A 16043-nucleotide genomic window follows, 5' to 3' on the forward strand; every position below is an offset into this window, starting at 1 on the left:
GCTGTGTGAATTAACCTGGCCTCTGCAGGCCTGTCCTTAGAGCCCCTGTGCACTAAGACTCATTTTCTGAAACCAACCTGTGTCCTTGTGCTGGTGCCCTTCCACACAAGCTTGAGCGTCCTGGTCCACAGCAGAGCTCTCTGCGGGATGATGTGGAGCGATGCTGGTACCACTGAGGCGAGAGTGCATGCATTCATGCCCAGTGGAGGGGAACAAGGCAGCACATCTCAGATGGAAGGCTTTTTGTGGTTAAAAATCAGAGAAGTCTAAATCACAGCAAAGGAGGTGCTTTTACATACTTTTTTCCCCTTTTAGTTGGAGAGATGTTTTCCTCACCAACTTATGCAAAACTCTCTCAGATTTTGGCAAGGAGGAGGTCTGAGGTCCTTCTCAGTGGATAACCCCCCCATGCCTGTGTTGTGTGCAGCCATTGTCTGGCAGTTGCAAGGAGGGAATGTCTGTAAATAAGCCTTTGCCTGAAAGTAAATGGAATTCTCTTTTAGGAAAGCATAATTTTTACTACTCTAATAATAAGCATTTTGACTGGAAATGCTGGTAGTTAAACAAACCCAGCAGTTGTGACCCACGTGCTAGAACATTGCTGCAGCAATTTAGTTCATCTTTGGAACAAGCTGGGTTTCGACAGCGCATGGAAATGAGTGTTCATTATTTCCCATGTGTTTTTACCACTGATGTTTGATGGGCCAGTAGTGGTCAGTGGATCCGCCCAGATGACACTGCCTAAAACCCCATTTCAAGGGAGTGCAGCTCATAAAGCCAGACTGTGTCCTGATGTTAATGCTTTCATTAAAAGAAAGATAACTTGTAAACAGAAATTTCCCTGTGATTTTACATGTCTTTTGCTGTAGATGAAATTTTTTGTGCCTAAATTACCTCCATGGTTGTTTTTTTTTCTCTTCAAAAAGGTCCTCTTGCAACTTACTAATGTGCCAACGTAAAGACAACTTCTTTACATCCATGTGGAAAGGACTCTCTGAAAGTTTCATTGCTGTCTGTAATGAGGATCATAAAACGCCCTCAACTCTTGCAGTTATCACTTGACAGAGGGTTTAATGGGGAATATATTTCTCAAACTTTTCAAATCACTGTGAATAAGATCACTACAGGAGAGGATCGGAGTGCCACGTGGAAATAAAAGGCAGTTCACCTTTATGATGGTGTGAATGCAGCAGAAAAGATAAAATCTGTTCCATTAACTCATTGCTTATCCTTTCAAGACAGCCAGGGATAAGACCCAAAGCAAAAGCAGCAGCTTCTTTGCAAACTGTATTTAATGGGAGTTAATGAAGCAGTAAAGGGGCACTTACCTCTACCCAGAGGAGATAACTTCAGCCCTGTCATTTGTTCCTAGGAAGACTGTTAGGTGCAAGCCCAGCCCTGCAAATGCAACCTTGCCAAGGTGCTGGGTGCAACATGGGGTTTCCTTGTTCTATGGCTTTCTTCAAAGCACTGTAGGCTGGATGTGCTTCCTCGTGCTAGTAGCTCTGGTTGTCTCCTAAGGGCCAAATGGGCAGTGCACCCCTATGCCCTGTTGCTACACTCACCCAACAGCCTTGCACTTCTGTCTAAAGCCAGGCAGGTTTCAAAACATCCATGGTCTTACAATGCCTTTTCCATTCAGGGTGGGGGAAAAGGCTCCTGGAGGAACGTGTCATTCAAGGATAGACAGGGTGAAATTTGTTCCAAGTTTTTATTACTGTTTATAACAGCGCGTTTCTAGGAGAAAAGTGATTTCAAAATAAATAAACAGAACTCAAAATTCTATGTTTTGACTTTATCCAAACACTTGGATTTAAACGTTTCTCCTAGACCAATTGCAATATGAATGTGCACATAGAATATCAATATTTGTATGGATTTATATTTCCTGATGGCAAAGTGTTCTGTCAGAAAACTTTCAGCAATGTTAATTTCCAACTGGAGCTGAGTAACAGCAGCATCTGCATTTATATTCCCTGGAAAAAAACTCTCAAGGCATACTAATGACTTCAAGAGAATCGGTTTCTTTAGAACACACTGTGATCACTCACTGCCAGGGAGGATGGGAAAGGACCAACAGAAAGTTTCCCTGTGGGAAGATGTGTTTCATTAGTTCACTGTTCTCTTGTCAGTCTTCGGGCAGGAGGTGCAATTGGAACAAATTGCAGGAGGAGATGAAAGCAGTCACATTGAGCACTCCCTATCCCTATACTCATCTTGCATTGTGGCCCTGCAATTGAGATGCCTCTCCAGCCTGTGATCCCAGGGCCAAGAAAAAGGGGGTACCCAGCACAGAGATGTGCAGAGGCAGAGCAGTGTGAGTGGACCCCTTAACCAAGGCAGAGCATCCCAGCACAGGGATCGCAGCCCTGCTCCTCAGCTGCCACAGCCTTATGTCTGCACTGCATTCTTGTTTTCTCCTCATGAAGTGAGATTTTCTTTGTTCCAACTGTAGATGCATTTCAAAACTTAGCAGAGGGCGGATCACAGATTTTGATGACGGCAACAGAGGTAAGAGTGCTCCTTTCCTTCTCTCCAGGTCTGAAAGTGGGCCCATGGTGTATGTTAGTTAAAGATGATGCATGATGTATGGTACTGGGGGGTTTGCCTCTGACACCAACAGTGTTGTTGCCTGGCTGGATGTGCTTCATGGGTGGGAGGTATTTCCCAGTCATGCAGCCTCGCTAGGGTGAGCACAGCTCAGTGGTGGCCATCCATGTCTGAAGCAGAGTCTTCCCTTACTGCCGCAGACTCTCATTGTTGGAGACATTGCTCAAAGTGACTTTGAGGAAGTGACAAAAAGAAATCCATGCCCTCATTTCTTACTGCCCCATCTGTTAATTCTGAGTTGCAAAACGTCTTGGTTTTGAGAAGGAAATAGCAGATAAATGCTTGCTGCTGCTGTTTGTCTTGCAAGCGCAGCCTGAAGGATAGGTAGCGGAATGGGGATCCATCAAGCTTTTTATCAGCTAGTCTGAAGCAAAAATCCTGCTGTGCTCCATAGTGATATGCCTGAGTGCTGCATTTTATCAGTCTGGGGACTGTTATTTGACAGCACAGTGTTTAAAAAGATCTTTCACAAAATCCTTTTACAATCTTGCTGGCTCCTGTTTGCATTCCGTGCTTAGTTCAGTGTCCCAGAGTTCATTAAATCTGGTTTGCACCAAAAGCTGAGCATTTCTCAAGCAGAAGCCCTGAACCTGTGTTATGATCTGTAGGATAACCACATTCCCAAACCCTGCTATCCCTTCCACTTGCAATCACGCAGGTGCCAGCCTCTCCCAGCAATTGTTCCTGCTGCAGATGCTGCAATAATTTATCATGGAAAGCAACATACGGAAAGTGTGTCTGGGTCTGAATTGTAATAAGGGGGAAAGGCAGTTCTAAAACCCCTTATCTATCCTGTGCGGGACAAAAGAACTGTAGTCATTGACTCAGAGCCTGGAGGTACCAAGACACATGTTTGAATACTTAGCTTAACATCACTATTTAAATGCACCTTTTCTTCTTTTTCCAGTGGCTGACTCTTGTCATGTACACCTAAAGAGATGTCAGAGCTCAATGTGGCTGGTAAGAAATCTCCTTAGTACTATACATACTGAGAGAAAGGGGTGGATGTCCTTACAGCAGCCACAGTGAATATGAGTGGGGACCTTACAGAAAGCTCACCCTGGGGTTATGGTGGGTTTTGAGAGAAAGAGAAGGGTGAGAGCTGCAGCATGAGTGGGGCTGCAAAGGGAAATGGACTTTGGGCTGGTTTTTCTGGGGAACTGCTGATGGTCTGGTTGCTCAGACCACCAATGGCTCAGTTAGCCACGTGCCCCCTGTTCCCTCCTGAGATAATACATTTTCAATAGACCAGCTATCTGAACATGTCTTATTTGTCTTCCTCTGTGGGATGCAATTAGTCCTGCATATTCTACATAGCTGCAGCAAATGTAAAGCCAAGAACAGGATGTGAACAAGAGGTCACTGAGATTTCTTGGTCAGTGTTTCACATTTTTAATGGAATTAAATGGTTTGGTTTACCTTTGAACAACAGTCTCTACCTTGTGCTTTGTTTGATGTTTGCTCCCTCCATGTCAGGCCTAGAGAGGGGCTTCTTTACCCTGAAGTTTACCTGGCCTTTCCAATTTTGCCACTTGGGTCTTGTGAAGGATTCTGCCTTTTCCTACAAAACTGATTATATATCCTAAACCATGTTGACCATTGTGCTTCTATTAGCCCACAGGGATGCAGCTATTCCTGTTGCAATGGTGAAGTGCTAGTACCGGTCCCAGGCATTTGGCACTGAGGAGAAAACAAGGGGAAGATGTAATCCATAGAGAAAACACGCAGTGAGGAGCCAGCAGCCTACTGCCACTGTATTGCAGCTGAGCCCAGGAACTCATGGAGCACCCCTGGGCAAAGTCACACACTTCCCTTATCAACCTAGTTCCAAGATGGAGTGAAAAAAACCCCAAAACGCAGGACTGTCATTGAATCCAGGGACTGCAACCAGATGAGCCATGAGCCTTCCTATAGATAGGAATTATAATCAGAAATCATAAAATCCCAGACTGGTTGGGGTTGGAAGGGACCTTAAAGCGCATCCAGTTCCAACTCCCTGCCATGGGCAGGGATGTGTTCCACTAGAGCAGGTTGCTCCACGTCCCATCCAACCTAGCCTTAATATACGAGCAGCATCTCTGGTGTCTCAAATCCTGTTTCCAAAGGCAGTTGATATTGGATGCCAGATTTGGTGAGAAGCTGGAAAGGGAAATGTAAAATCAGGGTGTAAACTACACTCCCTCAGGGGCAAAACATGGTAGATTCAGACTCAAGGTAGGGACAACTCCATGTCCCTTGACTCCAGGACAGCATTCATGGCCAGCTGCTCCTCTATCTTCATTCCTAATTGCATCCAGTACGTCCATCCGCATCAGGAGCTGAGCTTCTCCCCTCAATATGCCTTCACCCCTCTGAGCACAGTTTGCACAGCTATTCCTTTGAAAGAATGGCCTTTGTTTTTGGAGAGCTTTGGAGATTGCACCTTCCCTTTGTCACAGCAAAGCTGTATTTTGCTGCGTTGATGTGCAGAAACAGATTATTCACAGCACAGCACCCACTCCTTGCACTGCAGGCTGTCATTAGGTAAACATGAGACAAGCAGGACCTCGCTTTGGGGGATGAAGTTGCCTGAATTATTGCTTGCAAATGATATTCATAGTCTATTTAGCCTTCCTTTTTTCTTTCATGAATCATTCATAAACTGATCATAACTCCTGCGAATATATAATTAATCATAATTTTCACTTATCGGCTTTGAATTAAAATCACTTGAGCAATTTAGCAGCCACTTGCTGCCAGACACTGGGCACCCTCAGCATGGGCCCCTCAGAGGACTGAAACTCTTCAGACTAGAGCCTAACAAACACTTGGTGTTTGCTGAACAGGATACTCTCATAAGTGACTTCTAAAGACTGATCTCCAGCTACCTGTGTTTTGAGTGAGTCTTTTTTACCTCTTGTTATAGGTGGCTTTTCTGCTCCTCTGCAGGACACAGCCCAAGGCCATCCGACACAAGAGCCATCCATGGGGTGCTTGAAAAGCCACTGTGAAGGAGTGAAGCCAGGTTCCCCATGGATATCTGCTTATGCTTGATGACACTCAGATGTCAGGATGAAGAGTCCTTTGCAGGCAAAGGGGAGCTGCTTTGGACAGAGAAGAGGAGATAATGAGAGCGCTCCATGGGCGAGCTGCTAGTACTTAATGGTCTGCTCAAGCTTGAAGTGCTGACTATAGTAATCTCCTTTCATCTTCCTGTAAATAGTATGGCTGGTTCTCCTGTTAATGCACATTAGTCAGGAACAGCACCATTAACTCTATGGCAAACAAGAATAGAATCAGGCCTTTTGGGGAAGGAGTGTATCACATAGGTAACAAAAACAATTAAGACACAGTTGTATTTGAATTATTTCTTAATTTGCTTGAGTGCTATTTCTAAATGCCAGAAAAAGGTTGAAGAAATTAGTCATAATTCATAAATATTGCCAGAAGCTTTGTGATTTTTTTTAACTTTTTATTAATAAATTAAAAGACAAAGAAAATCAAGTCTTGTGCATATTTCAGTTCACCAGCCGTAGGGATTCCATTTGATTTGCTAGGGCATTGAAGAGGCATATTAGAGATGTCAAACAGATTGCTCAGTGGTTTGTTTCTGGTTCCCAGCATCAATATCAGGACTGTCTGGGAAGAGACAAGTTCCTCTTTCTCTGCCCTGATGTCTTTAAAAGTATAGGGCTTCTTCAGATATAATTCCTGCTCGGAAGTTTAGCTTAAATGTGCTAGATAACTGTAACCCGGCTGTAGCCCCCACAGAAACTCCACCTTCAGAGGTTTTGTTATGGTGATAACAGTGAATCTACTGATCAATTCCACTCAGCTATTGAAAAATGAGATCTCTGAAAACTGTGTCTATGAAAATGCCAAAAAGAATGCAAATGTCAATGGATGAAAACAACTCAGGGTTTCCATGGCAATATACATCACACCGTGCCTCACCCAGACCTTCTACACAAGTTTCCGTTGGGCCATCCACACACTAGTAAGAGATTTACTTCTTTGGCAACGAGATGTTACATGGCACAGCAACAACTATGTCACAAGGTAAAGAAGGGATCCTAGTCTTTGTTATCACGAGGTCAGTCCACGCAGTGTCTTGTTCTGCAGCTTGGAGAGCCCAAACTTTCACTGAAAACGATAGGAAAGGAAATCACTAAAATTAGGTTATTGTAATGCTTTTTTCAGTTAAACAAGCCAATTCCTTCTCCAGTGTGTGACTTACACATCCCACCTGAAATCACTGGTCATTTGTTAAGCTCTCTGAATATGCCGGCAAAGAGAGAGGATAAATGAAAAAGGTGGCCACGGACAAATAAATATGCTTTGCTAAAAAGATGTATTAGTAGAGCCATTCAGAGATGTATATTTGCTTAGTTTAGCCTGGGAAGTCAAAAAGGGTAAGTAGAAATCTGGAAGTACTTCTGCGCGATGTCCACCACACAGCTCAGGGATGCTCTAGCTGGCTCAGACATGCTGAGAACTAGCTGTTTGTAGCTACACAGAAGTTACCCATGGTAAAACTGTGAAATTCAGTTTAGGTCAACAGGTTTACATGCATTCTTGTTGTGTGACAGTCCCACCTATAAAAATAGCAAGCTGTTAAGATCACTCTAGAAAATCTTAATTTGCAAGCAATACATTACTTTTATTTTTGTTATGATGTGTAACTCCTTTTCTGTGGAAGGCAGTGCTGCTTATCGTGAGACAAAGATCATAGAATCCCAGACTGGTTTGGGGTGGAAGGGACCTTAAAGCTCATGCAGTTCCAACCCCCTGCCACAGGCAGGGACACCTTCCACTAGACCAGGTTGCTCCAAGCCCTGTCCAACCTGGCCTTGAACACTGCCAGGGATGGGGCAGCCACAGCTTCTCTGGGCACCCTGTGCCAGCGCCTCAGCACCCTCACAAGGAAGAACTTATGCCTAATGCCTCATCTGAATCTCTCCTCTGTCAGTTTAAAGTCATTCCCCCTTGTCCTGTCACTACAAAAAGCCCCTCTCCCAATTTCTTGTCAGCCCCTTTGGGCACTGGAAGCTGCTCTAAGGTCTCCCTGGAGCCTTCTCTTCTCCAGGCTGAACAAACCCAACTCTCACAGCCTTTCTTCACAGGACTGGTTCTCCAGCCCTTGTCTCTAAACTTGGTCTTGTTAGCAGCAGACACCAGGCATCCCAGGCGATATAAAACTTGTCTCCCCATGGGCAGACGATGGGGATGTGGCTCATATCATGAAAGGGGTGTGTGTATGCCCATGTACAGAGCCCCTGCAGCTGGTCACCAACCTCCACCACACCAACCTTTCACTCTGGTGTGTGTGGTCTGTGCATGCCAGTGCTCTCCAAGATGAGCCTAAGGCCCCTTTGGGCTTGCAGGCTGGCGCCTGCATGCTGATCCTGCACTGGGGCAGAAAGTTATAACTCACTGCTGTCAAGCTGAGTGTGGCTGCCTGTCTGTAGCATTAGAAGAATTGGTATCCCACTTGATTTATACTTCCAACCAAGCTAATTAGGCAACAATTCAGGAGGAATCCATCATTGTGACAGACTTGTTGATTAACCATCCCACAAGCAAAGTCAAGGGTGTTTGGTGGCCTGGAAAAAAGAAATGTTGGGTCAATAGGGAGAAAAACAATGATTTGGCCAATCTACAGCCGTGACTGTTATTTCCAAAGCCAACAAGAAGCTTAATACATTTCACAAACACAGGGCCTAACATTAAAAACAAAAGCAGCTTAGATCAGTGGGGTGTTAGGTAAAGAGGAATAACTTCTGCATCTCATCTTTGTGTGATTAAGTTGTGAAGGCAAACTTTATGGGGATGGGGCCCCTGTTGAATTCTTCTGTGCACAGTCCTCTGTGTACCTTACTCCGTGTTTGCCAGCTCTGAAATGTTAGTGCGGTCCCCATGAGGTTTCTCACACTTGTGAAAGCTCTGGGATTCATGCAATTATGATAATACCATCTCCAACTTTTTGAATTAAAATCAGTTTCCAGTCCTCAGGGACAAAGCTGAAAAGCCCTGAGAGGATCTCCTATTAGAAATTGAAGAGAAGGACCTTGAACAAATGTTTTATTTTTGAATCCTGATGATGCTAAAACCCTCAAGAGGCTGAGAAGCTGGCAACATAAAGAAGCAGAAGATGAAGCAGATGACATTACTGATTCTGAACTCCCTAGCGTTGAAGATGGGATAAAGAGCTGATGAAATTAGGTAGGGTCTGAGACAACCATTAGCATTAGAAGGACTTTGATGCAGAAGTGGTGACAGCTGACCTTGCAAACACAGCCCCTGGATGTAGATGTTGAAGCCCTGCTGTTACTGCCCTACCCCTGAGACACAGAGGCCCCACATCTGGCGTGTGCCTGGCAGAAATGATCCCCAGGTCGTCTCAGGATGGATGGAGATGTTCCCAGAGCATTCTCCCAGTGCTAAGATGGGATGTTCCCAGAGCATCCCCAGCATGCAGCATTCCCAGAAGCCTCAGAGTCTGTGGTTTTGATGCCCATGCTGCAGTGAGCCTGTCCCAGCTGTGAGCAGCCCACTGGCTCATGCACCTTAAGGTGTGCACTAATGGTCTCTATGTTTGTTTCCTAATGCAGTGCAGTTCTTGAAGCCAGGACCAGCCATGCCATGGCACCACATGGGCTGCAGAGTCACAGGCATCTCTCAGGTAAGGGTGCAAGAGTAAGGGACCCGTATTCCCATGTGGAGGGATGCCTGCAAGCCTGGAAGCACTCAGCTCTTGCTGCTGCCATAAGTGAGATGGTGACCCTTTCCCAAATGAGATATACCCGTCCTTCTCCCAGTACTGCAAATTCAGGGAGGCAGATGGAAATCCATCAGGAGTGAACCCTGTGTTTAGGTGGCTCAGCAGGCATATACTGGGACCATGTCTTGGCTGGGGGTAGGGGATTGATACCAGCTGTAAGTGGCCTTATTGTGCTTAGCCTTAGCTCTTGTCTCTAGGATCTCTTTGCCACATGGCTGGAACTGAAGTGCTTTACTATTTCCTGGCAATTCCTTACCTGAAATGCCTCACCCTGCAATCCCTGCCTACGCTCATTGCTCCCAGTCCTACAACAGCAGCACCTTTTCAGCCCTGGGGAATGGGTTGCTCAGGCAGACTGTGAGTGCACCAGCCTTTGCAGGGTAGGTTTCCCACTGCCCTCCATGGACCCTGGGTGCCTGCTGCCAGCTGTGCCCCAGCTGTGCCTGGGCTTGGTGTCCCCATCTTGCTCTGGCACTGGGGTCCATTTCTGCTGCATGGCAGTGACACCTAGAGGCTCCCTGGCCTGAGCTCCTGCCTTTCACTGTTCACATACGGCTGGCAGCACTTGGCAGGCAGAAACCTGCTCCAAATGAACCCCCTGGGAAGCTCATTCACACCCTAAGGGTAAAGTTCTGCAAGGCTTAAATCCAAGCCCTTCCGCGTCCCCCTGTCCCTAAACCACCATGGGAAGGACCTTTGTTGCAGCACCTTGAGGAAATTTGGCATCGCTTCTGGAATGCCAAAGGTTTGAGGGAGCCAACTCGTGTCCCTTCCCTGAGACCAAACTGGTCCACATGGGGCTGGTGCTGATTAACACGTACAGCTTTCCACTGGGGGAAATGTTGTTTCCTTGCTTAACGTGCTGTATATTGATTCAATGGCATCCAGCATCAAATGCGAAGTGCCACAGGAGCACCTCTGTATAGAGGCTGGCTGTGCCAGGTGAAAGATTATTGTGCAAACAGTGCTATATATTGAAAAGCAATGCGTTCAAGAAAAGGGGGTAAATATACCATCTCCATAGGGTGATTTATTCAAGCAGTTGATAAACACATCTCCTGAAGCATTCCCCAAATTTGAGCTGATATGTGTATCATGGAGAGAGCCAGGGGATATTGCTGCCTATCTAAAGGGTACTTGGTATTCAGTGGAGTAGGTATGCATTAGGGTGATATTGCATAGGCATGGCGAGTCAGCAGAGCAGATTGCAAATGATCTTTTAGCCTGAAATCAGGGGATGAGCAGCCCAGTCAAGTACAGCTCTCCCACAATACAAAATCTGTGGGAAGACCGCAGTGAAAAGCAGGAGGAATGGTGCTTGCCCATCCTGTGAGCTGCTTTATACTTGGAAGCATTCAAGAGAAAAGTTAGGTTGTTCCATTCCGTTCCTGAGGTCAATACTCTCCGGATGACAAAATGGGAAGTCTTGAGAGGGTGAGAGTAGACAGCCAGCCAGCAAGGTGAGGCAGGAGCAACATCAAGGCGCTGCCACCTCCATCCTCCTGCCATGCATGATCGCTTGTGGTGGCTGGGAGACACTGAACATATCCAAGTGGATGTTAATAGCTTCCTTTATTTAGCAGCACTCTCATGGGTGAGGAGAAGGACAAGCCCTCATTGAAGTGGCTTTGGAGAAGTTGAGGGCAACGTGGCACAGGAAGCTTGATGCTCTTCCACACCGCCTTCAGTGCCCTCTGTGCTTTCTGTGCAGGTGTTTGTTACCTTCTCAAGGGCTGTGCAATGGCTCTTCTCACTGAAGCTAACTCCACATCTGGACTGAAGCAGGTGCTGCAGGTGTGGCGAGAGGAGCAGGCTCTCTGCCTGTCCCATAGCCTCTGTAGGATGTGCTGCTTTATGACCATGCCAGAGGCACTGGCAGCCTGTGCTTGGGTGTGTGGTATGGCACCTTCTCCAGGCACTAAAATCCAAGCAGAGCAGAGGGTCTCCAGGAGGAGGGGGGAAGAGAAGATCCATCCCTGCCTGCAAGCCCAGGATCGGGGCTAGCATAGCCTCCTCCCCACTGCTGCTGTGTCATATCCATCCCCCTTACCTCTGCTTACTTGTTTTGTCTGCCTGATGCAGAGGAACGGGGCTGTAATGACAGCTCCCAGCTTAGCACTGGAAGAAATGCCGAGACAGGGTGTGAGGCAGAGCCATGGGGTAAGCCCTCTCCATCAGCCTCAGATTCCACGGCCTAAAACCCCTTCTTTTTCCCTCTGAGGAACACAAGTTACACCTCCATCCATGGAGCCGGAAGGTGATTTGTTCGCTAACTGTGCGTGTGTGATCTGCAAGACCTAAACACAGCCATTATTAACCTCTGAGGACACCAATGTGTCTTGGGTTTTGTCAGGGTCTGTTACACATTGTTTTCCCCAAGCTAACATCTGATGTTCTCCAGAGCTCAGAGGTGACAGGAGGTGTGAAGTGAAATGAAATGGAGGCTGTGAGATTGTCTTCATTTTACTGGATGACAAGAGTGGTGAAAAGAAAATAGTGTCTGTGAATGCCAGGTACTTCTTTTTCAGATACTTTCTTTTTCTCTTAGGCATTGGCAGAAAAGCTTCCCTTTTCATTGTTGTATCAGGTGAAAACAAGAGGTTGGGGTTTTCTTCCCCCATTGGAAAAAATAAGCAGTTTCAAGCTTTGAGATCAAAAAGTCATCAGTAATGGCCAGCATAATGTTGCACTGCTGTGCTCCTCAGAAATCAAAGTTAGAAGACAAATAGGACACCTGACCAGGCCACAGATGGCACCGGTTTCCACTGGAGCCCCTTGGCCAAAGCCATCCACACCAGGCTGAAGGTGTTAGGAAGTCAGAGAGAGAGCAATGTGCTGTAGTGGATTTGGACGTGTTCTTATGGGCTCTGCCTGCCAGATGTGGGTGTGTGAAAGCCATGCTGAGATCCTGGGCTGTCAGAAACACAGCTTTAGTGACACCAGCCTAAGCCAGCAGCAATGGGAAAGTGTGTTTCCTGCAGGCTCTGACTCTGCTCCCAGTGCTGGCTGGGGTAACCTTAGGGTGGATTTAGGAACTCCAGCTCTCCCAGGCACTAACAAACAACTTACCTGACCACTTTATGCTAACAGTGCTGGGAAACAGCATTGTTGGCTCAGCTCTTTAAGCAGACAATGGATCCAGCCTTCCTGTTTAATGCTCTTTTAGTGTGAACAAGTCCTAAAAAACGCAAACATCTGCAGTCACTCATCTCTGCTGCTGAGACATGAAGGCATGACATTGCAGGCTCTTCTTCATAGACAGTGGGCTGCTTTTAAAGCCAAACTCAGCATATGGGGTAGAGGAATCCTGTTTCCATTAACCCACATTTGTAGAAATATAACTTCTGGTGCTTTCCCTGGTACAACTGCATTTTGAGGTCTTATTACTCACCTTTTCCCAAAGTCTGGGAGAGCATCGTGCTGTCAGGCACTAGTCACATCCAAGAGGCAGAAGGCTGAGCAAACAGCCAAAGTGCCAAACTAAGGGAAGCAACGGCCAGAAGCTGCTCTCAAAGCTGCTGAAAGGTTGAGGAAACTGCATGGTGTCCATGCTGAGCCATCACAGCTATGTCCTGGGATGTGGTCCTGGTGCTACCGGGCCAGTGGTGGATTGGCAAACATTCCCACTGACACGCATGAGAGGTATTCATGAGTCACACATTAAAATCCAAATCATTTCTCTAATGAACAGACTGAGATGGCGTTTCGTGTGAGATGCTAAGCAAGAGCCTTTGTTATTTCAGTGTAATAACGTACTTCTAGGATAGCATTAGCAAAAACATAACCGGCATTAGGCTTTTATACAAACATTCGTGGCTTTCAAGGTACTTCGTGGCTGAGTTGATTCTGTTCTGCAGGTGGGAAAACTGAGGCATTATTTCCTTCTCTAGGCTTATGGGAAGTTGATAACAGAGCAAGCAAGGTAAAAAAAGGGAGCAGGATTCCCAAAACTCCCTTTTAACTGAAAGGACTGAGGCTCAACTGTAGCCGGCGGTACAAAGTCAGCAGCAGAAATTTTTAGGTCAGGAACAGATTGTTTCTCTTTTTTGACAAGATATGCTCTGATTAGATGAAGACTTCATTAATCCAGGGACGTGCCATGTCATATATAATACAGGAGAGCGCAGGGCTGGAGCACAATGTTCTCCTCCAGCAAGAGGATCTGAAGTGGTGAGGTCTGGATGGGGGTGATGATAGGTACTGGTGCTCCAGTGGGATCCATCCTGGGGTGGTTCAGAGGGCAGAAAAGCTGGCTTGGGGTACGTGGGTTCAAAGTCATCACAATGTCCTCTCGCCAAGCTGTTCAAGAACCGCTCGGTGGCTGGTTCTATGAATCCAAACAGAAGTTTACCAACCACTTCTGGTGACCACCTGCACCCATTCTTTGGAGAAACAGGCAAGTTCCAAACTCTCTTCCTGAAAAAAAAAAGCAATGAAGGCATGCAAAGCTTCGGCAAGTTGGAGCCAATTCATTTCTGGGCCAATGCATTTAAACAACCTTCTTTTCCCCTGTAAAATGGACAGATTGGTTAAGAATCAACACAGTTACAACCCCCCTGTACTGCTGATATTGAGACACTCCCCTGAGGCGAACCTCATCTCAGTTTGTCATTTAAGGTGTGTGTTTGAGCTACTTAATCATTAGGGAAAAGGCTTCTCCTCATTTACAGCACAGTCGTTCTCCTTAAAGCCCTGTTTCTGCTGTTCTCACCTCGGGAGATTCTAAACACATGAACTTCAGCTGAAGACATTATTTGAATAAGGGGATGTTCGCCCATATTCAAAGTGGAATTTGACGGGACAGAAGAACCTTCCGCAGTTTCAGGCGTGAGCTGCAGATGGCAGAATTGAACTGCAGACCAGCACTCAGTCGCGAACCAGCAAACCAAATACTTTCAGCCAAGAGATAACGGCACCCGCAGCATCTTGTAGGTGAGACTCGTGATACAACGCCAGGACACAGCTTGCTTTGGAGATGTTAAACCCCCCCCTGCAAAGTAGATGGTTTTCTTCCACAAACACTGTCGGTACTGGTAACACCGGGGCTGCTTTGAGGGTGCTGCACCCACCTTATGCCACCCATGAAAAATGTACAAAGCACTGAAGATAATAGCAGTTTTCTGGGTAGCTTCTGGTTGAGGAATCAGGAAATGGTAGGGCTCGGCTCTGTGGCACACTGCGGCTGCTTTGGAAAGCCATCGCACAGCTTCATAGGAAATGGGTGCCGGCAATGGGTACCAAGCTCTAAGGCATCCCTTCCTGTTCATGAGGAATCCAGTCCCTGTCACTGTACCCTTCCCAAGGTATCTGCTGTTGGAGACAGGAGACTGTGCTAATGGCCCTTTCGGCTAGCTTGACGCAGCACTTTTGGTGGCCTTGGCCCAGGGACCCAGGTTAGAGGATGCGGTGAGATGCTCAGCTTTCACTTCCAAAAGACCTTTTCCAAAAGAAATCTTGAGCCTGTGACCCAGCTGCACTGCACAAGCTCTGAGGTTAAAAGACAAAAAAAAAACCATCTTAAAATAAATAAATAAGTCAATAAATAAAAATCTCTTGATCCTTAAGTGGGCTTTAAAGGGGAAAAGGTGGGACTGATTCCTGCGTTTGGGTTTCCCAAGGCAGCATTGCACTGTCTCCTTGACCCTTTCTGCATTCACCTAGAGCCAGTGGAGAAAGGCAGGGTGAGCTGGTGTAAAGTCTGCCATGCTTTAGAGCATCACTTCTTGGCATGCAGGGCTTGGGCTGGTTTCTCACCTTCAGTTTATGCATAGGCCAAGCCCTTGCTAATTTGGGTGCTGCCTCTCCTCCACAGCCTGTGGGGGAGCAGTCTGCTCTGCTTTCTGCTGCAAGCACGGCAGTTTTGGTTGGAGGATGCTGTGTGTGTGCCTGTACCGTAGAGCACAGCCCCAGCAGCTGAGGAGCCCGGGCTGCCCTCCCCACTCTGAGTGCAGAGCAGTGCTGGAGCAAGCACACCCGGGGTTTTCAGTGTGTCTTTCCTACAGAGAGCTCCAGTTCGTGGAACTGGACCCGTGTGATGATGAAGGGGGAGCAGGAGGAAAAAAGGAATCAGACCAACCTGGTGCCTCTGGAGTTACAACGTACAAGTTGGCACCCATTTTCCCTTTGAGGAGAAACAACTCTTTTCCCACTTTAATTAGGCTTAATTGGCAATATGGCAACAGCCCTGATTCCTAGCCATTCCGTGGCAGGGACAGATTTAGCGCTGCTTAAATAGCAGCCACCATTCTGTCGTCAGCATGGTGGGGTGATGGCAGCAGCAGCTATTAAAGCCAGTAGAACAGGACATAGAAGGATCTTGCTATTACATTCTGGCTGGGAATGCTAATGTCCTAGTGCTAACAACTGGATAATATGAAATGCTGATCAGCAGTTTCTCAGGTCCATTGGCTTCTTGGCATCAGTCAACCAACCTCTTTTGCTGTTTCTGCGGACTTGCTATTTGTGCTTTTTAACTTGTTGGCTGATACTGTTTGACAAGGGGGCTCAGTGTTGCTGCCTGAAGATGAATTCCCAGTGTTATAAAGTTACCAGGTCTGATATTCCTTAATACTGGCCAGGTACGAATACAAGTGAAGAACTGTTTAATGTTTCAGCTAAAACACACGCAGAGATGACATCTGTTCAGCATGTGTCTGCATGGGTACCCACTCAC

General features: G+C 46.6%; 1 protein-coding gene across 3 annotated transcripts in view; it reads left to right on the forward strand.

Annotated features, from left to right (window-relative positions):
* CAPN13 (calpain 13) overlaps nt 1-6058 on the forward strand; it is a 69871-nt gene extending 63813 nt beyond the window's left edge. For all 3 annotated transcript variants that reach the window (XM_061475199.1, XM_061475198.1, XM_061475201.1), the window contains exons 20-22: nt 2456-2511; nt 3518-3570; nt 5516-6058. In XM_061475199.1, coding sequence (XP_061331183.1) covers nt 2456-2511; nt 3518-3544 — 83 coding nt within the window. In that variant the 3' untranslated portion in view covers nt 3545-3570; nt 5516-6058. The remainder of the gene's footprint in view (nt 1-2455; nt 2512-3517; nt 3571-5515) is intronic.
* The last annotated feature ends 9985 nt before the right edge of the window (nt 6059-16043 follow it).

Source organism: Pezoporus flaviventris, unplaced genomic scaffold, assembly GCF_033815535.1.
Source record: "Pezoporus flaviventris isolate CSIRO_AGI_PZ_B2104156 unplaced genomic scaffold, CSIRO_AGI_Pfla_v1 ptg000083l, whole genome shotgun sequence".
In the NCBI taxonomy this organism is placed as follows: domain Eukaryota; kingdom Metazoa; phylum Chordata; class Aves; order Psittaciformes; family Psittacidae; genus Pezoporus; species Pezoporus flaviventris.